The sequence below is a fragment of the Mauremys mutica genome, chromosome 4 (genome assembly GCF_020497125.1).
Source record: "Mauremys mutica isolate MM-2020 ecotype Southern chromosome 4, ASM2049712v1, whole genome shotgun sequence".
Lineage (NCBI taxonomy): Eukaryota > Metazoa > Chordata > Testudines > Geoemydidae > Mauremys > Mauremys mutica.
In genome coordinates this window covers 123985096-124011722 of record NC_059075.1, presented here as the reverse complement: position 1 = coordinate 124011722, position 26627 = coordinate 123985096, and the positions used below count along the sequence as shown (strand labels likewise).

At 44.0% G+C, this 26627-nt stretch overlaps 1 protein-coding gene and 1 long non-coding RNA gene across 3 annotated transcripts in view; one reads left to right on the top strand and one right to left on the bottom strand.

Annotated features, from left to right (window-relative positions):
• Nucleotides 1–5012, bottom strand: part of LOC123367971 — an 84460-nt gene extending 79448 nt beyond the window's left edge. Inside the window, exon 1 of the long non-coding RNA XR_006578659.1 lies at nt 4863–5012. This is a non-coding gene — a long non-coding RNA (uncharacterized LOC123367971). The remainder of the gene's footprint in view (nt 1–4862) is intronic.
• A 2780-nt stretch (nt 5013–7792) lies between these two features.
• The window catches only part of IPO9 (importin 9), a 183724-nt gene continuing 164889 nt past the window's right edge, over nt 7793–26627 (top strand). The window contains exon 1 of one of the 2 annotated variants that reach the window (XM_045015515.1): nt 7793–7977. In XM_045015515.1, the coding sequence (XP_044871450.1) occupies nt 7845–7977 (133 nt within the window). In that variant the 5' untranslated portion in view covers nt 7793–7844. The remainder of the gene's footprint in view (nt 7978–26627) is intronic. The other variant, XM_045015514.1, reaches the window with a different exon arrangement.

The window sequence follows — 26627 nt, the reverse complement described above, 5'->3', positions numbered from 1 at the left end:
CTCCTCATATGGAAGCTGTTTCATACCCTTATTCATTTTTGTTGCCCTTCTCTGCACCTCTTCCAAATTCTAATATATATTTTTTGAGATGGGATGACCAGAACCGCATACAGTATTCAAGGAGTGGTCATATAATAGATTTATATAGTGGCATTGATATTTTCTGTATTATCTATATGGTTCTATGATTCTAGGAAACCCTTTTCTAATAGTTCCTAATATTCTGTTTGCTTTTTTTACTGCTGCTGCACACTGAGCAGACATTTTCAGGGAACTATCCCCAATGACTCCAAGATCTCTTTCTTGAGTGGTAACAGCTAATTTAGACCCCATCATTTTGTATATATAGTTGGGATTGTGTTTTCCATTTGCATTACTTTGTATTTATTAAAATTGAATAAGTTTGTGGTACAAAAGTTTGAAAAGAAACCCCGTACCCAACACACCTCAGACATTCTCAGAGATCTGATAAGAATTGATTTGAACTCAAGTCAATATGTATGGCTGAGGTTCAATGGCTAAAACATGCACCCCGACTGAAGGTCACAGAGCAGTGTCACTACAGCGCATGCACCAATCACTTTCTCTAGCTCAACAACCAGGCTGGAATCACAGTGGAAATCTAATTTTAATCCCAAATAACATTGAAATATTGCTTCCTCAAAAGCAGAGATTGCTAAACACTGGCTGAGTTGAAACCTGCGCAGGTGACATCAACTTGAGGTGGCTCAATGCAATAGTTTGAGCCCGAGGTGAACACAAAAAAGTTATAAGACCATAAAATGTTTGTTGGGTGTAGGGTGACCAAACAGCAAGTGTGCAAAATTGGTAATAGGATCCCATATAAGAAAAAGACCCCAAAATCAGAATTGTCCCTATAAAAATCGGGATATCTGGTCATCCTAGTTGGGTGAGAATGGCACACACTTGGGTTTAAGACACTCGGGTTTATTAATTCAAACCTTTGTTTGAACCAAAAGTATGCCTTGCATTTACAATTACTATTTCAGTAAGAAATGACAGACATACAGAAAAAGGAAATGGACAGTTACCTGTTTCTGGGGCATAGGCAGGTCATAATGGATTTTTTTTCCCTGCAAAGCTTTGACTACCTCTTATAATTAAGCACATTTTATACACTGCCAAATTATGTATTCATTAGTTTTTTTTGCAATTACCATTATAATGAATATTACATATCTTATGCAACTTATAAAATAAGCATGCATAAACTTCAATTGTCACAACTTTTGCTGTCCTTGCTTTTTTCATGTTATGTCTCTTTTCTAATTGGTTTATTACTACTGATTACACACTGATTATGCATATTTAACCAGGTCACTGACCCTTTTGTCTGCATAGGGCCATAGGGACTTTCCTGTTTTTGTCTACTTGCCTTTTCCCTAAATGCCTTTTGGCAGCACATTTTGTGTGTCTGTTTTCCTTCAATTTAAGCACAGTGGCCAAAACTTCCCCTTTGAACTATACAGCAGTTACAAACAATAACAAGGTCACTAAGGCAATGTTACACTCCTGTCAAGAAAACTAGGCAAAAGCCAGCACAAATACAATCTTACTGTCCAAATTATGCAATTATGACCGTTATAACAATTCTCAGTAAGCTGATGTCACATGATATTTCAAGTGCTCAAATGACCTAAATTTTGACTACTAACCCTACACATTGCCCCAATGAGCCACAGCCAATTTTTGGGCTTGCAGACTAAGCATAAGGGTTTTAGAGCACTTAGAAAAATCAACTGTTAAACAGTAAATTAATCTCATTCATATCTAGAGTGGTGCTGTTGCTCCACTATAATCCTTTTTCATACAACACACAATTAGTCTCTGGAATCACTGTGTGAAAAATGTCATTGACACCAAGAGCTTTGTAGGATTTAAGAAGGTATTAGACATATATATGAATAGCAAGAATATCTAGAGTTAGAACAGTATTACAGACAGAGTTGGTAGCATGGTTGGTAGTGTAACCTTTGGGTGGGCTAGAGTTCACTTAATTTTCCATCACCAGTGCCTAACCCCGCCCCTCCCCAAATCCCACAGAAAGTAGCTGGAGACCCAGAGTTCAGTCTCTAAGGCCTGGTCTATACTACGAATTTATCTTGAATTTAGCAGTGTTAAACCGAGTTAACCCTACACCCGTCCACACAACGAAGCCCTTTATTTTGATATAAAGGGCTCTTAATATCAATATCTGTACTCCACCCCGCCGAGAGAAGTACCGCTGAAATCGGTATTGCCATTTCGAATTAGGGTTAGTGTGGCCGCAATTCGACGGTATTGGCCTCCGGGAGCTATCCCACAGTGCACCATTGTGACTGCTCTGGACAGCAATCTGAACTTGGATGCACTGGCCAGGTAGACAGGAAAAGCCCCGCGAACTTTTGAATTTCATTTCCTGTTTGCCCAGCGTGGAGTGCTGATCAGCACAGGTGACCATGCAGTCCCAGAATCAAAAAAGAGCTCCAGCATGGACCGTACGGGAGATACTGAATCTGATCTCTGTATGGGGAGATGAATCTGTTCTATCAGAACTCTGTTCCAATAGATGAAATGCCAAAACATTTGAAAAAATCTCCAAGGCTTTGATGGACAGAGGCCACAACAGGGACTCAGTACAGTGCTGAAACTTAAGGAGCTGAGACAAGCTTACCAGAAAGCCAAAGAATGAAATGGACGCTCACGGAGGGAGGGGCGACTGATGACTGTAGTTATGCCATAGCTCCCGCACTCTCCAAAAACCATTTGCATTCTTGGCTGAGCTCCCAAAGCCTGAAGGGTCAAAAACATTGTCGCGGGTGGTTCAGGGTATATGTAGTCGCGCCCCCCCGGTGAAAGCAAAGGGAAAAAAATCCTCTCTCGCCCTTTTTCAATGTCACCGTATGTCTACTGGATGCTGCAGGCAGACACGGTGCTGCAGCGTTACACAGCAGCATCCCCTTCCCTTCCCTTGCAGACAGCAGACGGTACAGTAGGACTGATAGCCGTCATCGTCATCCCGTGAGTGCTCCTGGCTGGCCTCAGTCAGGTTGGCTGGGGGTGCCTGGGCAAAAATGGGAATGACTCCCAGGTCATTCTCTTCTTTAAGCTTTGTTTAATGGAGATTCACTCCTGCCTGGAATATCATAGCAGCTGGAGGCTGCCCTCCCCTCCCCCCTGTGATCTCTGCTTGCAGAGGCAATGAAGTCAGTGTTGTTTCTTATTCATGCATTCTTTATTACGGTACTTCATCACACAAATGAGGGGATAACTGCCATGGTAGCCCAGGAGGGATGGGGGAGGAGGGAAGCAATGGATGGCATTGTTGCAGGGGCACCTCCTAGAATGGCATGCAGCTCATCATTTCTGTGGGATGTCTGGGGCTCTGACCCAAAGCGGCCGTTTGCCTCTCTGGTTCTTTAGTAGGCTTGCCTGATATTCTAGGCAGGACTGACTCGCCATTAGACAAAGCTTAAAGAAGAGAATGACCTGGGGAGTCATTCCCATTTTTGTCCAGGTGCCCCCGACCAACCTCACCAAGGCCGGCCAAGAGCACCCATGACAGCAGCAGATGGTACAGTGTGACTGGTAACAGTCACTGTCAACTTGCAAAGCAGCAGACGGTACAGTAGGGCTAGTAACCGTCTTTGCTAACTTGCAAAGGCAAGGGGATGCTGCTGTGTAGCACTGCAGTACTGCATCTGTTAGCAACATCCAGTAGACATAAGGTGACAGTGAAAAAAGGCTGAATGGGCTCCATGGTTGTGTGCTATGGCGTCTGCCCGGGCAATCCAGAGAAGAGGGTGCGAAATGATTGTCTGCCGTTGCTTTCACAGAGGGAGGATTGACTGATGACATTTACCCAGAATCACCCACGACACTGATTTTGCCCTATCATGCATTGGGATCTCAACCCAGCATTCCAATGAGGGGGGGAGACTGTGGGAACTATGGGATAGCTATGGGATAGCTACCCACAGTGCTGCGCCTCAAGAAATCGACACTACCCTCGGTACATGGATGCACACCGCCGAATTAATGTGCTTAGTGTAGTCGTGCACTCGACTTTATACAATCTGTTTCCAAAAACTGGTTTCTGTAAAATCGGAATAATCCTGTAGTGTAGACAAACCCTAAGGATTTTCAGCAAGGATTGCACAGGGTCAGCCTCCCCCCATTCAAGTCCCAAAAGGAACTAAAGAAATGAATTTAATTAAATAAACTTTAGATTATTATTTGTTTCTTTATCATACGATTTTATAATTTTTACAGCATGACATGGGCTATTTTATAATCCACAGACATTACCTTCACACAGTTATACATAAACATAAATAAAGAAAGTGAATTAAAATCTGAATGGTTCAGTCCCCACAGAAAGAAATACAGTGAGAAGAAACTAAGAATTCCCAAAAGCTTAGGTTTTGTTCACCTAAGTCTCAGTTAGAGTCTTTGATCACCAAGATCTATATAGTCTGCTGAGTCTCAAACAACATCTTTCCTTCACTTGCTTATAGGAATCATCAGTTGGATTCCATGCAGACTTTTCCTCTGCTGAAATCACTGCTAGCCAGTCAGATAACAGATTAACCAATCAATCAGTTACATGTATAGATTTAAAGAAAACCCTATTACAAGAAAATACAAAACTGAGAATAGCAAAATAGAAATGACTCCTTCCGCATTACTACATTTAAAGAAAAGTTGGTGACTAGTTAAGACAATTTAACTAGAACATTTTGGCTAAAATCAAAACAACATTCAAAGCATACAATTAAAATAGAAGTTATTTTCCCCCTTCCAATATCCCGTTGGTATAATTAGCATTGCCCATACTTTCCTGGGTTAACAATATCACCAACCTGTTGCAAAATGCTTCAGAGTTAGGGACACCAGCCTGCTTCTTGCTCCTGGGCTGTTTTTCAGACTCACACAGGGCAGGTGGCCTTCTGCAAAGCAGCTGCCCTGACTGCTCACCCTCATGGAGTCTGACTCCAGCAACAGGGAATCTATTGGAGCAGACCCAGAACTACCACACCCAATTCCTTAAGCATCTGGATGTTGAGTGCTTAACTGCCCAGCAACAATGACCCAGACACAGCTCACTCCTACCTCCCCCAATGGGTTTCTTAAAGGGCTATCTCCCTATTAGGCACATGGGTTATAGTAGCACTGTGGTTAGTTAAGGTTGCCCAACACTGCACATTGTAAGATCTTTTATCCATTTTTTAATAACTTTGCTAATTTTAACAGATTGGGCTGAAATTTTCTATGCCAGCCAGGTGTATACATCAAGATAAGAATTTCTGAAGGATCCAGTTCATCTGCTTCTGAGAATGAGGTTAGGGAAAAATACATTGTTTTGCCCATGTTAAAAAAAAAATCTTACAACCATTTTAGTGAGAAGGTCTAGTGCCATAGGCGGCAGGTTTGTATAATTTTTGGTGGGGCCCAAAATGGTGGTGCCCCCCCGCTCCCGCCCTGTAAGCCGATATAAAATGAAGCTACAACGCGTCAGTGCCACAAGATTACAAGGGTCAATTAAAAGTGGAAAGTCAGAAGCAGCACTTGCCTACTTCAATATACAGTATTATATTTTGTTGCACCTGTTGTGATGAAGAGGGAATGTTCTTAATATTTTCTCTGAATACTGTGTGGGTGCCTCAGTTTCCCCTCCAAGATGCCAACTGAAGGTGTTGGGGACAAAGAGATCAGGTGGCCTCCCTGTCCGGAAGAGACACAGAGGCCAGAGGAGGGAGTGTCAGTTTGGAGCTGGCTGGGGAAATGGGGAGAGACCCAGAACTTGGTTCTGGGCTCCCCACCCCCCAAGATGGACCTGACAGAGGGGTTCTGTTTTCTGTACCAACAAGCTCTGTTTAAACTGTGTTCCCATCATCTAATAAACCTTCTGTTTTACTGTCTGGCTGAGAGTCACATCTGACTGCGGAGTTGGGGTGCAGGGACCTCTGGTTGCCCCAGGACCAGCCTGGGCAGACTCGCTGTGGAAAGTGCATGATGTGGAAGGGCATGCTGAATGCTCCGAGGTCAGACCCAGGAAGGTGTAAGCTTCTTGCCCTGGAGACAGTATGCTCCAAGAGAGGAGGCTCCCCCAGAGTCCTGACTGGCTTTGTATGGAGTTGTTCCAAAGCATCACAGCATCCCCTTCCACACCGTGCACTTCCCAGAAGTCCGCACAGGCACTGACACTCCCTCCTCCAGCCTTTGTCTCTTTTCCAGGCATTAGGAGGCCACCCGATCTCTCTGTTCTCCAACACCTTCAGTTGGCACCTTGCAGGGGAAACTGATTTGGGAGAAATGAAGTAAAAGCTGCCCAAACCGAGCTTGAGCACTCCTGAATTTTGAGGTGTTCAAATCTGGAAGGCAGGTGCTGGGGGTGGGAGAGGGCTGTGGGCTCCATGGGGGAGCATGTCAGCAACTGTCTGGAGCTGCACGGAGCCAGACACGCTGGTCTGAGTGGCACAGTAAGCGGTTTGGGGGTTGGAGAAGGGGTAGGAGGTTCCGGGGGGCAGTCATGAGACAAGGAGCAGGGGGGGTTGGATGGGGCAGAGGTTCGGAGGAGCAGTCAGGGGACAGGCAGCAATTGGATAGGCATGGGAGTCCAGGAGGTTTATCAGGGGACAGGTAGGAAGGTCCTGGGGGGAAGTTGGGTGGGGTCTCAGGAGGGGGCAGTTGGGGACAAGGAGAAGGGAGGCTTAGATAGGGGCTGAGGTCCCAAGGGGCAGTTAGGGGCAGGGGTCTCGGGAGGGGGTAATCGGGGGACAAGGACCAGTGGTGCTTAGATAGGGGGTGGGGGTTCTGGGGGGCAGTTGGTGCAGTGGTCTGGGGAGCTGGGATTCAAAGGGCTCTGGGCTGCTGGCAGCCGCGGGGAGCCCAGAGCCCTTTAAATCCCAGCCGCATCTGGGAATCAGAGGGCTCTGCACTGCCCGCTGCGGCGGGGAGCCCAGAGCCCTTGAAATCTCAGCCGCGGCTGGGATTTAAAGGGCTCTGGGCTGCCTGAAACTGTGGGGAGCCCAGAGCCTTTTAACGCCCCGCCGCGGCCGGGAGTCAGAGGGCTCGGGGCGCCCCGCGGTTGCAGGCAGCCCAGAGCCCTCTGACTCCCAGCCGCGTCTGGGATTTAAAAGGCTCTGGGCTCCCTGCGGCTGCCGGCAGCCCAGAGCAGGGTAGAAACCTAGCTCCAAATATTGCTGGAGCAGAGCCCCTGACTGTGAATATTCCTGGGGCAGGAGCCCATATAAGTTGGCGCCCATGTCTAGTGCCTCTATGATTTGGAGTAGGGGGTTTAATATTCCACTGCTGTCAGCTAACTATCCATGAAACCCTCTTGGAAAAGTAGCAAGTTCACACAGAGGGTAACAGTCTACTACAGCTACCAATTCTTCCCTTAGCATTAGTGGCAGAAGTTTGTAGGGTGGATCAAAAGGGCACATCTGACAACCTAGGTGGGGGGGGGGTCAACGTGGTACAATTTCTATTTGTTCAATTGTTTTTTAAAATATTAAAATATGACGTGTAAGAAAAATAAGGTTTTAAGAAAGTGAGGGTTGCACAGCTGAGGCGATACCCCTGCGGGCAGCGCTCACAGGGCACATCATGCACAGGCACACCGACCGCACACGGGGCCGAGCGCGGACTGCACCCACCCCAGGACTCCTTGCTCCGGCCCCACTGCCTCACACACGCAGTTCCCCGCCGGCCTGCGGGGGCGCTGTGTGCGGCTCCCATCTTCCCTGGGAGGCGCCGCGTGCCGTCGTTGAGTGACGTGTGTGCGTTTGGCGCGCGCGGCGGCCCGTACTGTGGAGCCTGCTGGCTGGAGCGGTGGCGGGATGGCGGGCGCGGGGCCGGTGGCGCAGGGCCTGAAGGAGGCGCTGGTGGAGACGCTGACCGGCATCCTGTGCCCGGTGCAGGGCGTGCGTGCGGCCGCGGAGGAGCAGGTGAAGGTGCTGGAGGTGACCGAGGGTGAGTCCGGGCCTTTGCCTTACAGCACAGACCCCCCCCACCCCCCGGCGGCTACCGGCTCCGCACGGTGCGGGGCAGCCAGGGCCGGGCCCCTGTTCACCGACCTGCTCCCCAGGGCCGCGGCCAGGCCGCGCCAGCAGCGCCTCGCACGTCCAGAGCCCGGAGCGCTGTCCCTCCGGGAGCCCCCCTCTTCGCCCAGGCGGCTCCGAGTCGGGGATGCGCCCATCACCTAGGCAGACGTGACCGGCGGGTGGGGGCCCCAACGCCAAGCCCTGGGACTCTCTCTGTCGAGAGCCCAGGCTCCCTACTCCCTCGTCATGGAGCGCTTCCCCTTGGCCCTCCCTGGAGCCTCTGTCTTTTGTATAAAGCCCTGGCTAGTCTGTGTCAGAGGCACTGGCAGCTCCACTGCCTCATCTGCCGGGAGGGAAAAGGAGTTCCCGATCTCTTTTCCCCTATGCAGAGCCTCCTGGCCGCTGAGAAGTGGGGCGCTCTGCTGCTTTCCCCTTTCTCTCTGAGTTGCTCCGAGAAGTTCGCTTCAAGCTATGTTTTTTCCCCCCAAATCTCATCTACAAGTGCATATTTCTTTCTTTCATGTAACTTTGTATGGCTTGGGACTCAAAAATAACAAAGAGTTAAACTGGCTGGAACTATTAATTTAAGAGGGGATAGTAAAAGGGCTAAATGTGTGGAGTTTGACTAAAGAGACATGTTAAGTGTTTAAATATTTAAGTGGTGTAATTAGCACTCTTGGTCTTGCATTGTCTGATGGGATGTAAACTAGGAGTAATGAAATTAAGAAAAGGAAAGTATAGCGCTTATGGTTTTCCTTGTATTTTTCTTACTAGACTGGATTTTCCACTTGCGACTTTCATGTAATGTTTAAAAATAAAACAATATAAAATGTATCAGAGGGGTAGCCCTGTTAGTCTGTACTCAAAAAAAAAAAAAAAAAAAAAAAAGTCCATTGGCAATTTAGGCCTGTTCTGTAATTTTCACTCCATGCATCTGAAGAAGTGGGTTTTTACCCAAAAAAGCTTATGCCCAAATAAATCTGTTAGTCTTTAATATAAAAAGTGTTTGTCTGTTGTACCAAGGTCTTAGGCTTCAGTGCAGAGCTAATCTATAAATCTTATTGCTGTGAATAATCAAACCAGGGCATACTGCCTGATTCCATACCAAGTGGTTAAGTTGGTTTGCACAATAACCCATTTCTCTGTAAACATTCAATGGACTTATAATGTGGACAGAAGCATGCAAAACCTGCAGCGGCAGCTTGTTGCAACTGCCAGCAACTGGACACATTAAAATCTTGACCCTGTCGAAGGAGGAGAAGCAGTGTTTTGGTGGTGGCTCAGATATTGGACCATACTGCAGTGGTCAGGACTCGATGTTGCTGTGCATTGTATATTGTTTACTGTACGTGTGTTATGTTGCATATGGAGATAACCTATAAGTAATGTAGTACGCCCTCTCCACCCCACAGTGTGCAAAACAACCCGGACCCAACCTTCTCGGGCCCAATATAATGGGAAGTCTGGGACACTAATTGCAATAGGTGTAGTATGCCCATATGAGGGAAGGTGCAGGGCACTATACTACACAGTGGGACAAATGAAATATCGACACCTTCCACCTTGATGCCTGGCCCTATCAGGAAATGTGTCGCCATATGTTCTGTGCTTTTCCAGGGATACCTGGGCAGGAGGATCCCAAAAGAAAAAGGGGGAAAAAAGGGTGTGGAGTGTTAGGATATAGATATTCAGGCTAGTCTGCAGAGGCCTATACTTTAAGAATTTAGGTGTATTCTTATCACTTAGCTAGTTATAGAGGTATAAAAGAAAGAATCAAAGATCACTGTCTGTGTAATGGCCTTCTCTAACTGTGACAGGCTAAGGCCTTCAGCTAAGATGTAGTTAGGCAGCCATAAGCTGAGAAGTGTATGGTCACATCCTCACATTCCAAACTAGTCACATTGAAATAAGGTGCTATTGGGCTATTAGGAATACAATCCTGTCCTGATATTTCTATCACCTCCAGAGAAAGGGAAGAGCCTAGAAGATAGCATCCTGTCTGGCAAGAACTCACTTATCAATAGACACAGCTGGAAAACCCTTATGTCTGTATAGATGTAGTTGTAAAATCCTCACTTCTGTATTGTTTTGTATGTTTATTTGCATGGTTTCTGTCTGATTCTGTAATTGTTTCTGTCTGCTGTATAATTAATTTTGTTGGATGTAAACCAATGAAGGTGGTGGAATATAATTGGTTAAATAACCATGTTACAATATGTTAGGATTGGTTAGTTAAATTTCAGTAAAATGATTGGTTAAGGTATAGCTAAGCAGAATTAAAGTTTTACTATATAGTCTGCAGTCAATCAGGAAGTGAGGGGGGGAATGGGAATAGGGACTGGGTTTGGGGGAATTGGGATCATGTTTTGCTAAAGGGGGAAATGGGAACAGAAACAGGGACACGGACAAGGCTCTGTGGTGTCAGAGCTGGGAAGGGGGACACTAAGGAAGGAAACTGGAATCATGCTTGCTGGAAGTTCACCCCAATAAACATAGAATTGTTTGCACCTTTGGACTTTGGGTATTGTTGCTCTCTGTTCATGCGAGAAGGACCAGGGAAGTAGGAGGGTGAAGGAATAAGCCCCCTAACAATATTGGAATTAAATACTTATATAGGTGCAATCAGTGTCAGGTATAAACATAACTTTTTCCAAAGCATTGCTCTATTGACATACATCAGCTTTTCCATAGTTGATTTTGGAACCAGAGATCAGAGTAGCAGCCGTGTTAGTCTGTATCCGCAAAAAAAACAGGAGTACTTGTGGCACCTTAAAGACGAACAAATTTATTGTAGCATGAGCTTTCGTGAGCTAGACAGAGCCAGAAGAGTACCCAGAAGCCACCTACTACAGGACAGGCCTAAAAAAGAAAATAACAGAACACCACTAGCCATCACCTACAGCCCCCAACTAAAACCTCTCCAGCGCATCATCAAAGATTTACAACCTATCCTTAAAGATGATCCCTCACTCTCACAGATCTTGGGAGACAGGCCAGTCCTTGCTTATAGACAGCCTCCCAACCTGAAGCAAATACTCACCAGCAACCGCACACCATACAACATAAACACTAACCCAGGAACCTATCCTTGCAATAAAGCCCGATGCCAGCTCTGTCCACATATCCATTCAAGTGACACCATCACAGGACCTAATCACATCAGACACACCATCAGGGGCTCGTACACCTGCACATCTACCAACGTGATATATGCCATCATGTGCCAGCAATGCCCCTCTGCCATGTACATTGGCCAAACCGGACAGTCTCTACGCAAAAGAATAAATGGACACAAATCTGACATCAGGAATCATAACATTCAAAAACCAGTGGGAGAACACTTCAACCTTCCTAACCACTCAGTGACAGACTTGAAGGTGGCAATTTTGCAACAAAAAAACTTCAAAAACAGACTCCAAAGAGAGACTGCTGAACTTGAATTAATATGCAAACTAGATACCATTAACTGTGGTCTAAATAAAGACTGGGAATGGTTGGGTCATTACACCAATTGAATCTATTTCCCTATGTTAAGTTCTCCTCACACCTTCTATGGGCCATCTTAATTATCACTTCAAAAAGTTTTTTTTCCTCCTGCTAACGATAGCTCATCTCAATTGATTTGACTCTGCCTGTTGGTATGCATACTTCCACCTTTTCATGTTCTCTGTATGTATAAATATCTCCTGTCTGTGTGTTCCATTCTATGCATCCGAAGAAGTGAGCTTTAGCTCACGAAAGCTCATGCTACAATAAATTTGTTAGTCTTTAAGGTGCCACAAGTACTCCTGTTTTTTTTGTGGAACCAGAGAGTTTGCCTGGAAAATTGCCAATTAACTTTGAAGGCAAAGGAGAACATTGACTTTACTGTCTTTTCTCTTTCATTATCATAAATATCTTGTTGCTAATCTTTGATATTCTCTGTATAACTTAATCTCCTTGAAACCTCATGCACTGGCAGTATTGGGGGTGATGGTGTAGGATTGTAGTTAACCAGATTTATCAATTGTTCCTGTTGTGGATATCTTTGTGGTCAGTCCTACTTCTATTGATTTCACTGGCAGTCATTGATTTTATGGGCACAAGGTAACATAGTGTGTGTTTCTGTGAGCGTGTTGTCCTTTATTGACTGTCTGAAGGAATATAAAGGTTCTTCTCTACCTGTCAGTTTACAGAGTACTTCCCTTAGCTCCAGTGGTAGAGGGCAGTGTACCTAATGATGTGAGAACTCTCTTTTGGCTCTACAGATGTTTATGGAGAACTTGTGTATTTCTAATGGACCTTATGGAATCCATCTTTACACCCCTTATCTAAGTGCTTTCCTCACCATCTCACATTCAAAACTGTGTTACTGGTGGCTATTGCCTCAGCCAGGAGAGTTAGTGAGACTAAAGCACTAATGACAGGTTTCAGAGTAGCAGCCATGTTAGTCTGTATCCGCAAAAAAAAACAAAAAACAGGAGTACTTGTGGCACCTTAGAGACTAACAAATTTATTTAAGCATGAGCTTTCGTAAAGCTCATGCTTAAATAAATTTGTTAGTCTCTAAGGTGCCACTAATGACAGACATCCTCCCATTCTCCCCCCCACCCCCATATTGTCTTCCACAAGGATAAGGTGGTACTGAATTCCTCACCAAGGTGGTGTCCTATTTTACTTTAAACAAAACTATCAACCTCCCTGTTTTTCCCAACTCACACTCAAACTCAAGTGGAGCACATAGCAGATGACAATTTATCAACTAGCAGCATATATGCTCCTTCCTTCAAGCATCAGGGCACTCAGTTAGAGCCCAGGCAACCTCCTCAGCATACCTGACAACTATTCCTGTATCAGGGCAGCCACTTCAAGCTTAGCCCATACCTTTACCAAGCTTTGTGACCTAGATTTGGTGTCTAGATCAGATGCTGAATCTGAGACCTGTTCTTCAATCCTTATTTAGCTAGGTAGGATTTCTCTGGGAATTGCAAATTAGTCATAAGAGGGAACCGCATAGCCAAAGACTCAAAGAAGATATCTTCAAGATATTTTATCTGTATGGATCCCAATGTGCTCCCTCCATTGCCACTTCCTCAGAGTTCAGATATGCTGGGATTCTGAATTAGACCTGTTCTGCGCTTAAAAATTAGATCAATCTAGCTTTGTTGCTTAGGGCTGTGAAAAATTTCACACTATGTGCAATGTAGTTAGATTGATCTAACCCCCAGCATAGATGTAGCTAGGGCGATGGAAGAATTATTTATTTGACCTAGCTACAACCTCTTGGAGAGGTGAATTAACTTCATTGATGGAAAAACCCCTTCTGTCGATGTAGGAAGTGTCTACTCTACAGCGGTACAGCTGCATTGCCATAGCTATGCTGCTGTAGTGTAGACATACCTTGAATAATGGAACTGAGGTGTTTGGGGCTGCTCTGCCCTATGTACCATTGGGATTGGAGGGGGATACAAGACTATGCAAGATGCAGATGGGGCCCCAAAAGACACTGCTGGCCAAAAGATTCCAGTCTCATGTGGTGTGCTTGCATGCTTTAACTGTACCCACAGGGACAAAACACCGCAAAGAACCACAGTTACTGTAAAGAAAGTAATCATTCTTTTAAAAAAGTTTTTAAAGTGTTCCTTTTTTGAAATTCTGTGCATTTCTAGCTAAATTTTCAGACACTTGTCATTAAGAACATCAACAGTTAGTCCTCTGAAAATGGTATGCTTCTCTTAAGACTCAAACAACATTACATTGCTCCAAAAAGAGCTGGAATGAGATAAGTGGAACTATTGCAGCTTATTCAATAGAACTTCATTTATTTTCACTTTGGGCACCTTGAGTATCTTTTGGCAGTAACTTTTGCTCTCCTGTGCTGTGCTTTATTCCAAAACCAGCCTGTAGAGAACCAGCATCTGATCTGTGCGTGCATGCTTATAGACAATTACAGAAGGCAGAGGTGAGTAAGTGGTGGGACTTGGAAAGCAATCCTATAGGGTGCATGTAATGGGGTTGGAGTGGCATCACATTTACACTCTTTCTCCCAAAGTATTATTCCTCATTACCCCCTGTTAAACACCCCTCATGGCTCCCCTCCCTTGCAAAGTCCTGCTCCAGCCCAAATGAAGGATTGTCATTTTAGCCAGGGCAAGGTCCCTGTTACCTAGCACTGGGTCTTTATCAGACAGACAAGCTGACAGCTTTGCTTCTAACCTGCCTGAAGCTGCCATTCATCTCCTCCCTGTCTGACTCCATTACTTCAGATGAAAAGCAGGAAGCAAGGTGAGTGGAGAAGACTGATAATAACAGCTGTAGATGGACCTGGAGTGGGACTCCTAGTTCTGCTCCTGAGTCCGTTTGCCAGTCTGAAGCTAGTCTAGACCTTGAGAGGGCTTGTGGGGAAAGAGTTTGGTTTCCACTGGCACAGCGTGGGTAGTACAGGGAGATACCCAAGAGTTGGGGCAGCCATCTTGATTCCTCCCATTCCAGCTCCTCCAAAGTATTACTTTCCCTTCATAGTATTCTCAGAATAATACCTGCCCCGCATAAATGGCTTAGGGGAAGTTGACTCCCCTCCTGCAGAACCTAGGTCCAATAGAGATCTCGCTGGACATGAGCCTCTCAGAAGAACAGCAGATTCTTTGGCACAGGGGCAGCTATCACAGACCTCTCTTTTACCTGCTTTTCATAGCAGTGGTGGAAAGAGTCAGGCAGGAGGCAGAGAAGGTAGCAGAACTATCCCACTGCTCCTGATCTGATGTGTGCCACTGCTGTATTTCCCCATCTTTAAGATGATGGTAATATTTCTGTTTCTCCCCTTGTCTGATAATAATAGGAGTTAGGTATATCTTCTAGAACTGGAAGAGATCTTGAAAGGTCATCAAGTCCAGCCCCCTGCCTTCACTAACAGGACCAAGTACTGATTTTTGCCCCAGATCCTTAAGTGGCCCCCTCAAGGATTGAACTCACAACCCTGGGTTTAGCAGGCCAATGCTCAAACCACTGAGCTATCCTTCCCCTTAATCTAGTTAGATTGAAAACTCCTTATGGCAGGGGCTGCCTCACAGTATGTATATACAATACCTAGCACCATGTGGCCCTGATACCAGGTGAAGCCTTTAGATCAGGGGTGGCCAACCTGAGCCTGAGAAGGAGCTAGAATTTACCAATGTACATTGCCAAAGAGCCACAGTAATACATCAGCAGCCTCCCTCCTTCCCCCTCATTCCCTGTGCCTCCCGATCAGCTGTTTCATGGCGTGCAGGAGGCTCTGGGGGGGGGTCGGGGGGAGGAGTGAGGGCATGGCAGGCTCGGGGGAGGGGGCTGGAAGGGATGGAGTGGGGGCAGGGCCTATTGCAGAGCCAGGGGTTGAGCAGTGAGCACCCCCTGGCACATTGGAAAGTTGGCACCTGAAGCTCCAGCCCCGGAGTCGGTGCCTATACAAGGAACCGCATATTAACGTTTGGAGAGCTGCATGTGGCTCCAGAGCCACAGGTTGGCCATCCCTGCTTTAGATGATTCTGTAGTATGAATAAATAATGGGGAAAGGGTATTTTGTTCTCTCTAAGTGGCTTTTTCTGCTGGAGATGGTCTCTGCTAGAGCAGTGCTTAGAGCAGAATCTGTGGAAGTGACCACGGGCTCTGGCGCACATACTACACCTCTTCCAGAAAATATCTCACAGCTTGAATTATAAGAGGGTAAAAATGCGTTCACCATATTCTTTTTACTTATTCTAATGCCAATGTCATGTATAATAATACAGGAAATAACCTTGTGTATCAAGATTGGCATGATAGTTCTGCATTTTTATGATTTAGAGAACTGTGGTATCTGCACAGATTTTTATGTTATGTATGTATGGTGGTTTCTGGTGGCATTGGAGTCCCTGAGTTATTGGCCATTGTGATCTATAGGGTGTTCAGATGTGCAAAATATGGTTACTTTTACAGAAGATTTCCTTGCTTTTGCCTTGGTGGGTTCTGTACTTCAGCAAACTTAACTGTAATCAATTTTGGATTTTTTTGGAACAGGAGGATATATTAGAAGACCCTGTCAGTTCTGCTTTATTTGTGACACTTTATATTGCTTTTAAATTTGAATCTTTATCTTTACATCAGATCACTTGTTGCAGGAGCTGACCTGCATAATCATCTGTAAATGTAGTGTATAACTGATACGCATAAACCTTTCAAGAATTGAACTTTGGATTATATATCCTAGGTTAGAGTATTGTGTTCAAGAGTCTTGTAAATGTTCTTTCAGTATCTTCTTTTCCTGAGGTTGTTATGTTCATCTGAACTTTACTGTTTGGTGCTTTAGAACTCTGCTAGCATTCCCAAGCTATAACTTGGGGCCTATCTATATCAAGCAAAGAATCTGTTGCAGGTACAGAGATTGCATGGCATTGTTTTGTTGCATAACTTGTGCTTCAGTAGTTTAGTGTGTTCATGGCCCCACAGTTTTCTGACAGAACTGCTTTGGTACATGTGCGTACAGAGTAGGCTCTATGTTACTGTGGATATATCTACACTAGAAAGGTAAGTCGACCTGTGTAAGGTCGACTCTCAGCCACTGCAGTATTACTGCGGAGGTGCATGTCCACGCTACCCTCCTTGGGTTGGTGGTGTGCATCCTCACCAGGACTGAGAGGGCAGGGAGCTGCCCATGGCTTCTCACCTCCCCATTCCCAGTTGGGAGGGTGGAGGGAAGCCTCAGTCTCCTAGGGCTTCTCAGCCCCCACCCACTCCCCACCGGGTAGCCATGTCAATTTCTTGCCCCAGCCCTGCTCTTAGAGCAGGGTCCCCGGCTCCCTGGTGGGAGCGGGGTCCAGCTCTCCAGGGAAGCAGGGGGGCAGATGGGCTCTAGCTGCCTGGCTTTCTTGTCAATTTCATGGCTCCTGTGTCTACACATACACTGTGTCACCTTAACTACACCAACATAACTTCAACACCAGGAGAGGCTCAGAACGTATGATGTTGGTGTAGTAGAGCACTTACATCGGCAGGAGGAAGGCTGTAGTGTAGACATAATTAAGTTGATGTAAGCTACCTTATGGTGTGGTGTTGTGTAGTGTAGACCAGCCCTATGAATATATCCTTGAATTCAGGAAAAATTTATTCCATAGTGTCTATATGGAATAAATTATTCCATAGTGTCTATATGGATAAATATATCACAACTGCATCTAAAATGATAGTACCATAGAGTAACAACTATATTTTTACGCAAACATGAGAATTCAAGAATAGTATAGAAGGAGGACAGGCAGTCCTTAAGAAAGACGTATGAAATAAAAAAGTTTACCAACTCGAAGATCCTGCATGTTCAGACATGTTCCTTTCATCATCTTCAATGCAGCTTCCTCCTGAGAAGGAACACTTCTCATGATGTTTCATTTGGTCAACATTTGGACCTTGCATTTCTTTGTTGCACTATTGGCATTTTGCACGAATGCCTGTCTTACCCACAGGTAGAGGAACTTCATTAAAATATTCCCAAACTGGGTCTCTTTTATGGCCTGCTGCCATTATAGGTTTTCCCTTCTAGTGAGAGGATGGTATGGTAGATCTCAAATCAATGAAGGCTACACTCAGAAAGACCTCAAGACATCTGGAAAATGCTGCTCAAACAGTTTAACTTTTGTTTCTACTGCCTGTCCCTCCCTTCTCACGTTTATCAATTCTGAACCACTTAAAGGAGGGGAAAGTGATCAGGAACAGTCAGCATGGATTCACCAAGGTCAAGTCATGCCTGACTAACCTAATTGCCTTCTATGATGAGATAACCGGCTCTGTGGATGAGGGGAAAGCAGTGGATGTGCTATTTCTGGACTTTAGCAAAGCTTTTGATACAGTCTCCCACAGTATTCTTGCCAGCAAGTTAAAGAAGTCTGGGCTGGATGAATGGACGGTAAGGTGGATAGAAAACTGGCTAGATGGTCGGGCTCAACGGGTAGTGATCAATGGTTCCATGTCTAGTTGGCAGCCGGTATCAAGTGGAGTGCCCCAAGGGTCGGTGCTGGGGCCGGTTTTGTTCAATATCTTCATTAACGATCTGGAGGATGGTGTGGACTGCACCCGTAGCAAGTTTGCAGATGATAGTAAACTGGGAGGAGTGGTTGATACGCTGGAGGGTAGGGATAGGATACAGAGGGACCTAGACAAATTAGAGGATTGGGCCAAAAGAAATATGATGAGGTTCAACAAGGACAAGTGCAGAGTCCTGCATTTAGGACGGAAGAATCCCATGCACTGCTATAGACTAGGGACCGAATGGCTGGGCAGCAGTTCTGCAGAAAGGGACCTAGGTGTTACAGTGGACGAAAAGCTGAATATGAGTCAACAGTGTGCCCTTGTTGCCAAGAAGGTAATGGCATTTGGGTTGTATAAGTAGGGGCATTTCCAGCAGATCGAGGGATGTGATCATTCCCCTCTATTCAGCACTGGTGAGGCCTCATTTGGAGTACTGTGTCCAGTTTTGGGCCCCACACTACAAGAAGGATGTGGATAAATTGGAGAGAGTCCAGCAGAGGGCAACAAAGATGATTAGGGGGCTGGAGCACATGACTTATGAGGAGAGGCTGAGGGAACTGAGATTGTTTAGCCTGCAGAAGAGAAGATTGAGGGGGGATTTGATAGCTGCTTTCAACTACCTGAAAGGGGGTTCCAAAGAGGATGGATCTAGACTGTTCTCAGTGGTAGAAGATGAGACCATTACTCCTTGTTCTGTCAAGTTGCAGAGGGGGAGGTTTAGGTTGGATATTAGGAAAAACTTTTTCACTAGTAGGGTGGTGAAGCACTGGAATGGGTTACCTAGGGAGGTGGTGGAATCTCCTTCCTTAGAGGTTTTTAAGGTCAGGCTTGACAAAGCCCTGGCCTGGATGATTTAGTTGGGTTTGGTCCTGCTTTGAGCAGGGGGTTGGACTAGATGACCTCCTGAGGTCCCTTCCAACCCTGAGATTCTATGATTCTATGATCTCCCGACTTCTTCTCCTTGTCCAGATCTATTCTGCCCCCAACAATCTTCTATTCATTAAACTTTTTGAAACTTTGTACTTTTAGAAAGAGGTAAGGGATGGACTCTGTACACACATTTGCAGAGGGACAATAGGGTTGAGGTCTGTTATTTATCACCTTTATATATTTATTTATTTATTCGTTTAAAAACATTTTGCTGTTAACAAGCATGTTATCTCTAGAGACACAAATCCATAGTTTGAGAACTGCAAAACTAAGCATCTCTGATGGTATCTTCTAGACTCAGCACTGAATCCCATTGGGTAGATAGAAAGATTAACCTAAATAATCTATACAGAAGCCTGTGGAACCCCGTAAGATTGGGTCTCTAATCCATGAATTATTGGAACTCATTTACAAAACTTTTCTTAAACATTACATGAATATATGGTCTCATGCTGTAGAATTAGAATTTATAATCCCTGTTCCATGTTGAGATATCTTTGAGCTATAATGTATCTTAATTAAAACTATATTCAGAGAGTTTTTTATCAAAAAGCATTTTATCAAAAAATCCATTTTTTGTTTTAAAAAAACAAACAAACAAACCACCATTGATGTTTATCCATCCGGATTATTCTTTGTCTGGCTTACCTGGCCAAAGTTTGGGAGAAGAGCTGATGCCCCCACTCAGCAGGCTGGATTCCATCCACTCTTTGGGTTACTGCAGTCATGAAGGAGGTGGAATCTCAGGCTTCACACATTTGGCTTCTTCCACTCTCTTACATGGAGCTGTAGCACTGGTTGGGGGTTTGGTATGGGGTTGAAACTGTTTCGAAGCAAATGGCTAGGGTTCAGAGCAGGGACTAAGGTGAGACCACTGCCGTGCATTTGTCCATCAGGTACTGCAGCAGAAAAATTATAATAGCAACTTTAAAGCTGAATAGTCCTTGCTAATCACATAATGACTAGGGAAAAGGAGGCAGTAGCACAGAAATATGTACCCTCTGAGAAGCCTGTTCTGCACTGCATTCCCAGTGAATGTAGAAAGCAGACTGATAAAACTCTATCCATCAAATTTGCATGGAAGGCACTTGATGGACAGCAGTATAAAACTGAGAGGTAGATCTGTCTATGACACTCCAGACCCCATATTCACCATAGTAATATGATTTATGATATGATTATGACATGATTATGATTAAGGCTAAACATTTGTCATGGACATTGTTAGTAAAATCATGGTCAGGTCATGGGCAAATAACAAAAATTCACAGAAGCCGTGACCTGTCCCTGACTTACTAAAAATGTGCATGACAAAAATGGGGAGGGAGTAGGGTCCAGCTCCCTGCCCTGCTGTGGCTGGGAACTGTGGCCCCTGCCCCATGGCTGGGAGGGACCCCCACCTGTGGCAGCTGGGGAGCTGCAGGAGACTCCCACTGCCCTGGGACTGGAGAGCTCTGGGGGATTCCTCCCCAGATGAGGGAACTGTGCGGGGGGGGAGCTCCGGGGTATTCCCCCGCTGGCAGTGGTTGAGGAGCTGCCTGGGATCCCCTGCTGCCCTCAGAGACTAGGGAACTTTGGGGGATTCCCCCTGCATTGGTGGCGGGTAGGGAACTGTGGGGGAAAACCCTGCACCGGCAGCAGCTGGGGAGCTCTGGGGGACCCCTGCCACTCCCAGCTGCTGCGGGCTGAAGTCATGAAGATCTGTGGAAGTCAGATTCTGTGACTTCCACGACCTCTGTGACCAAATCGTAGCCTTAATTATGATGCATCCTGTACAAGATATGTCATGTGAGGTGTCTATGGAAAATTTATGGTTTGCCAAATATGATTATCCTATTTGTGTGAATGTATCATTTTTGTATCTGGAGTTGTGAATATTAACTATGTATTTGTATTTCAAATGTGCTTGCACCTGGGTAACACATACAGTCTGACAGCACGCTGTGAATGGCCTATTCAGGTTGAATGGCCCATCACCAAAACAGTGGGCCCTGGGCAAAGCTTATCTTCACCTGATGAACTGTTCTGGGGATGTTTCAGTCAGCCTATGGATAATGGCTGCCATGACTCATTGACGTATGCAAGGGCATGTGACTAGATCACATGATACTGAACTCCATTTTGGTATCTGTATTTTTCCACAAACTGGTCTGGGACAAAGGTGTTCCCACCATATGAAAGAAACTATAAAACGGGGCCAATGGGCCTCACTTTTCCGTCAACTCAATACTTGGAAATACCTCTGGAAGAACGAAGACTTGGAACTGGGGAAGTGTAGGTCCCAGGTGGAAAAGAAGGAAACCCTACCTGTGTATGAAAGTACAAACAGTTTGTAGAGGTATCTAACAGGAATTGAATCAGGTGTCTCACCCTATCTAGTGTATAAGACTTAGATTGTGCTTTTATTTCTTAGGTAACCATCTTTGGTCTGTTTGCTATTACTTATAATCACTTAAAATCTACCTTTCTGTAGTTAATAAATCTGTTTCATATTTTTACCTAAAACATTGTGTTGTTTCAAGTGCAAAGGGAAATTTGCTCAGGAACTGAGGGGCTGGTGCATTGTCCTCTCTACATTGAGGGAGGGGCGGATTGGGTAATAAATTCATACTGGTCAGGCTTTTGACTAGGGAAGGGATGATACAGCTCTGGGGTTCTAGGCTGAGGAGTTGGGGGTATTTTGTCTGGAGCCTCTCTATTGTTGGTTCATGCAGTGACTGGCCAGAGCATTCATGACACAGCTGGATGTGGCTTCTGCCTGTGGATGTTTGTGTGAGGGCAAGCTTGGAAGGCTTTGCCGCTTGTCACAATGCCACAGTGTGAGAGGGAACCCAGATTGGTAAGACAGAGGGCTCAGCACTGCCCCAGTTCCAGGTTGCGTGTGGGGGAAGAACCCATCACACTGTCTATTTACTTATTTTAGAAAACTCATTGCTTTTGCCATGATAGCATATCTTGAACTTTGCTGCAAACAGTGGCCCTGCATAATTTTATTTTTCTTTCCTGTGTGGAATGGTGGCCTCCTTCACTGGAAGCAGTGGTAACATCTTTACTTGTATGATAAGCTCCACTCTGGAGAATGTTAAGAATGTATCCTTTTATATTCTGTTTCTTATTGTGCCATATAGTGAGAATTTGATCTCTTTCCTGTTCTTTTCAGTGGAAGACACTTAACATTGCCAAAGTGTTTCCTTTAGTGTCTATCAAATGGTTTGTCTTGGTGTTGAAGGGTTTCTTGTACTTGGGAATAATGTTCTTGGCAATTATTTTCCATGGATGACAATAAATTGAGCTTCAACTTTGTGTTGATAACCAGGGATTGGTGGGTTTGCTAAATGTATTGGGGTTTTTTTTTGAGCATGTCAGTTTATCCTCCCATTTTTGTTGCTATTTATACAGTTGTATTAGTAGTTTTGGATCTTTGCCTTCCATCCAGCTCATCTGGGATCTGTGACCCTCTATGTGGGCTTCTACATTAACCTTGGTAAGTAGTAGGATTAACTTCTTACATAGGCTTCGCTGTACCAGTTTCAATCTAGTCTGGCATTCTGCCTTCAGAACTGTTCAATATCTCATCCTTCAGAGGAAGGTGAAATAGGTCCTTGATACATCTAAAAAGGTTTCCTACTGCTGGGCACAGGTGAATATTGTTTTTGACTCCTGTATGATGTTTGGTTATGCTTGGAAGCATGAAATTTGATTTTATTTATTAGTCTGTGTGGGTACAAGTAGTTAGTGGTCATGAAACAATCCTATTTACCTGGAGTCAAGATCAGAAGTTTCTTCCTGGTTCTCATCTGAGATTTTCTGGATCTCTTCCAGTATAGTAAAAGCAGCAAAGAATCCTGTGGCACCTTATAGACTAACAGAGGTTTTGGAGCATGAGCTTTCGTGGGTGAATACCCACTTCGTAGGATGCAGGAGTATAGTGTAAACATTGGCCTTCTGCAAAGGAGAGCCCTTGGAGGATCAAGACTCGCTCCTGGGCATGTGATGTTCACTGAGCCTAACTGATGGAGCCTGAAGGCCAGTTATGCAGTTTTTTTCTATTAGCCATGTTTTTGGTTCCACAAATACTCTTGTAAACAGCAGTTGAGGTGTCTAAGGGTATGCCTCTAGCCTGAATGGCTCCATAATTCTTCTAAGAACTCCCATAGCACATGTCAGCTTCCTTTGGGTGGGAAGCCTCACCCCTGCTGAGGATATCTCAAGCACTAAATAAACATCCCATCAAAGATTCCCTGAAAGGGGCATAGGCTAGCCATACTTATTCATACCGTTCTTCAAATTCTGCTTGTCATTTTTATGTAGTATGTATTTAAAATAAAAAGGCTTGTGGGGACTGTCTGGTAGGAGGTACAAATGCTTGTGATTGAATCAACAAGAATTGTGAAGGTCATTACGTAACTATTGTGACATATTTAAAATGGCAAGGAGTCTGGTGGCACCTTAAAGACTAACAGATTTATTTGGGCATAAGCTTTCGTGGGTAAAAAACCACTTCTTCAGATGCATCTTTAAGGTGCCACCGGACTCCTTGTTTTTGTGGATACAGACTAACACGACTACCCCCTGATATTTAAAATGAGACACTTGTGGTCTCTCATGGGTACAAACTGACGAAGTTAAAACAAGGATTTGATCTTTATATTTCATTGGAGAATCGGTAGCAATTCCATAATTACAAGGTTGGGTTCACTTTTTCTATGAAATGGAGTTCCGTTCTGTGTTGATCAAAACCTTTTTTTATATGATCATAATTAGAGTATTCATTGCTAGAATACAATTTTTTTTGAAAAGCTTAAATATTAAGAAGTTAGGATTTCGTTGCCAGACATGGTTTTGGCTTGTATGCCACAAAAGAGAAATTATTATTATTAATGTTTGTTAATCTTTCACAGTAAAGTGTGGGGACTTAAAACTCAAAAAATTAAGTAACTTCATTTTAACAATTCCTAGTTCCTTCTCTTTATATTTTCCCAAACAAACAAAAAACTGTTTAGATGGAGTTAAATTGAGATTATGTATGTTTTACCATTACAATATTAATCATAGTAATCTTATTATCGTGTCCCAAAACAAGGATTATAAGGCACAGAAATTCAAAGTTAGGGTTAAACCTAAAAGAAATCCAAATATATGAAGGCCTGAAGATGAGCAATTAAGACACCCAAGTAACCTTAACTCTGTTCTGTAGTGATGCCATAGGAGAAAACCTTTAAAAATCAGTTTAATTTACTCTGGGGCCACAAATACTAAAATACCTTAAGCATAATCATATGGTTTTTTTGAAGTGTCACTGTAGGGCAGAATTGAAGTTGACTTGTTTAACCTAAGGTTAAACTTTAAAAAATACATCCAAACTCTGACTTCCGGGGTTGGTGTATACTTGTTTCTAGGATAATTACAACATTCTTGGAGTGTTGTTTTTTTTTTAAACACCTTTAAACTGTTCATATATACTCTCAACATTAACACCAGGTTAGCAGTTTTTTGTCTAGAAGTTGCCCTGGTTATTAAAAACTTATTTAAAATGTCATACAAACAGAAGTCCCAAAGATTGCTGCCATGTGATATCTCCAGTGAGTTGAAGATATTAAAAATACTGATTTTATTTTTTAAAAGTTTTTAGAGCCAGATTTACTGTTACTCTGTGTCTGCCTTGCATGACTGGAACAGTGCAAAGTAGCTGCAGCAAACTGGTGAATCTAGTTCTTTAAATCAGCTATAAATTGTTATCTGGGATATGGGAATAACTTTTTTTACATTTTTTTTTTTTTAAACATGGGGATGGGTGGTGGGGAACCAGGTAAACTTCCAGGGTATGAAACTCTGGAATATCTGTCTTAGTTATGTGCATCCGAAGAAGTGAGCTGTAGCTCACGAAAGCTCATGCTGAAATAAATTTGTTAGTCTCTAAGGTGCCACTAGTACTCCTGTTCTTTTTGTCTTAGTTGTGTTTTTATATATATCTCTGTCTGTCTATAAATAAATAAATATATATATCTATATCTCTATATATCTATATCTATATCTGAAAGGTCAGAGGCAGACTGGGTAAAAGGGCTGGTGAGAGTGGGAGCAGCTGGGATGACTAGGAATTACCAGCATTTGGGGATGGTGGGGAAGAAAATTCTTGGGGAGCAGAGGGATTCAACAGTGACATATTGGTATGGGAGGAGGGCAAGTGATGCGTCTGGCACCTGGAGTAAAAGAGGGTTATGTGCAGCAAATTGAACAATAACAGACTGCAGATACTTGTGATGATTGAATCTGGTGATATTCTGAAGAAAAAGAGCTGTCAGCCATGCTTGCAGCTGTTTCTATTGCTTCACGCTGACTTAAACATTTGAGGTTTTAGAGTGATAATCCTGGAATCTTTTTATATAGATTCACCAGTTCCAGTAGGTTTCTATGCCTTTTTAACCAACTGTTCAAACAGCGGTAAGGATCTTTAGATTAATAACTAATCCAGGTTTCTCCCTTTCTTCTCTGAGAAGCTGTCAGTTTCTTGTCGCCCCCAAAAATATGTCACTTCAGGATTGTTTGAACATTCAGCAAAAGGAGCAAGGAGTACTTGTGGCACCTTAGAGACTAACAAATTTATTTGAGCATAAGCTTTCATGGGATAAAACCCACTTCATCGGATGCGTGCAGTGGAAAATACAGTAGGAAGATAGATATACACAGAGAACATGAAAAAATGGATGTTGCCATACCAACTCTAACTAGACTAATCAATTAAGGTGGGCTATTATCAGGAGGGAAAAAACCTTTTGTAGTGATAATCAGGATGGCCCATTTCCAACAGTTGACAAGAAGGTGTGAGTTAACAGTAGGGGAAAAATTAGCATGGGGAAATAGTTGGTACTTGTGTAATGACCCATCCACTCCCAGTCTTTATTCAAGGGTAATTTAATGGTGTCCAGTTTGCAAATTAATTCCAATTCTGCAGTTTCTCCTTGGAGTCTGTTTTTGAAGTTTTTTTGTTGAAGAATTGTGACTTTTAGGTCTGAAATTAAGTGAGCGGGGAGGTTGAAGTGTTCTCCGACTGGTTTTTGAATGTCATTATTCTTGACGTCTGATTTGTGTCCATTTATTCTTTTACGTATTCTTTTTTCTGTACACTTAAGTCATTTACTGGACTGCAGCTCAGATGTGTATTTTCTGAGAAGCATTAAAAATAACCAAGTCATCACTTGGGTAAAGGGACTAGATGTATTAAAATCTTGTGTTTAATTTAATGTTGGCATTATTGTGAAGACATGCTTTCTCCAACTCAGCCCAACAGTAGCAATGTGTCTAGTTTTCCCAGACACAGTTAAGCTAAGGTAGGTTCATTCACAATGGTCCGATAGCTTTATTCTGGATCTTTCAGGATATCCCACAGTCTTCCTAGATAGGACGTCAGGGAAACAGTTACAGGGTGTGTGTTTGACAAGACTTGAGGTGTTACCAAACACAGAGTGCCCTTTGGTGGTCAGCCTATGGTCCTTCTTTTCCTCTTCTTAAATAATTTTGGCTCAGGAGAGGTCCATTTTAACAGTCTGGCCTGTTTGACAAAGCTGATATAGGCTACTAAGGTCAAGGTCAGAACATGACTCATATTTCTGATGAAGACTTGAAGTGATACAA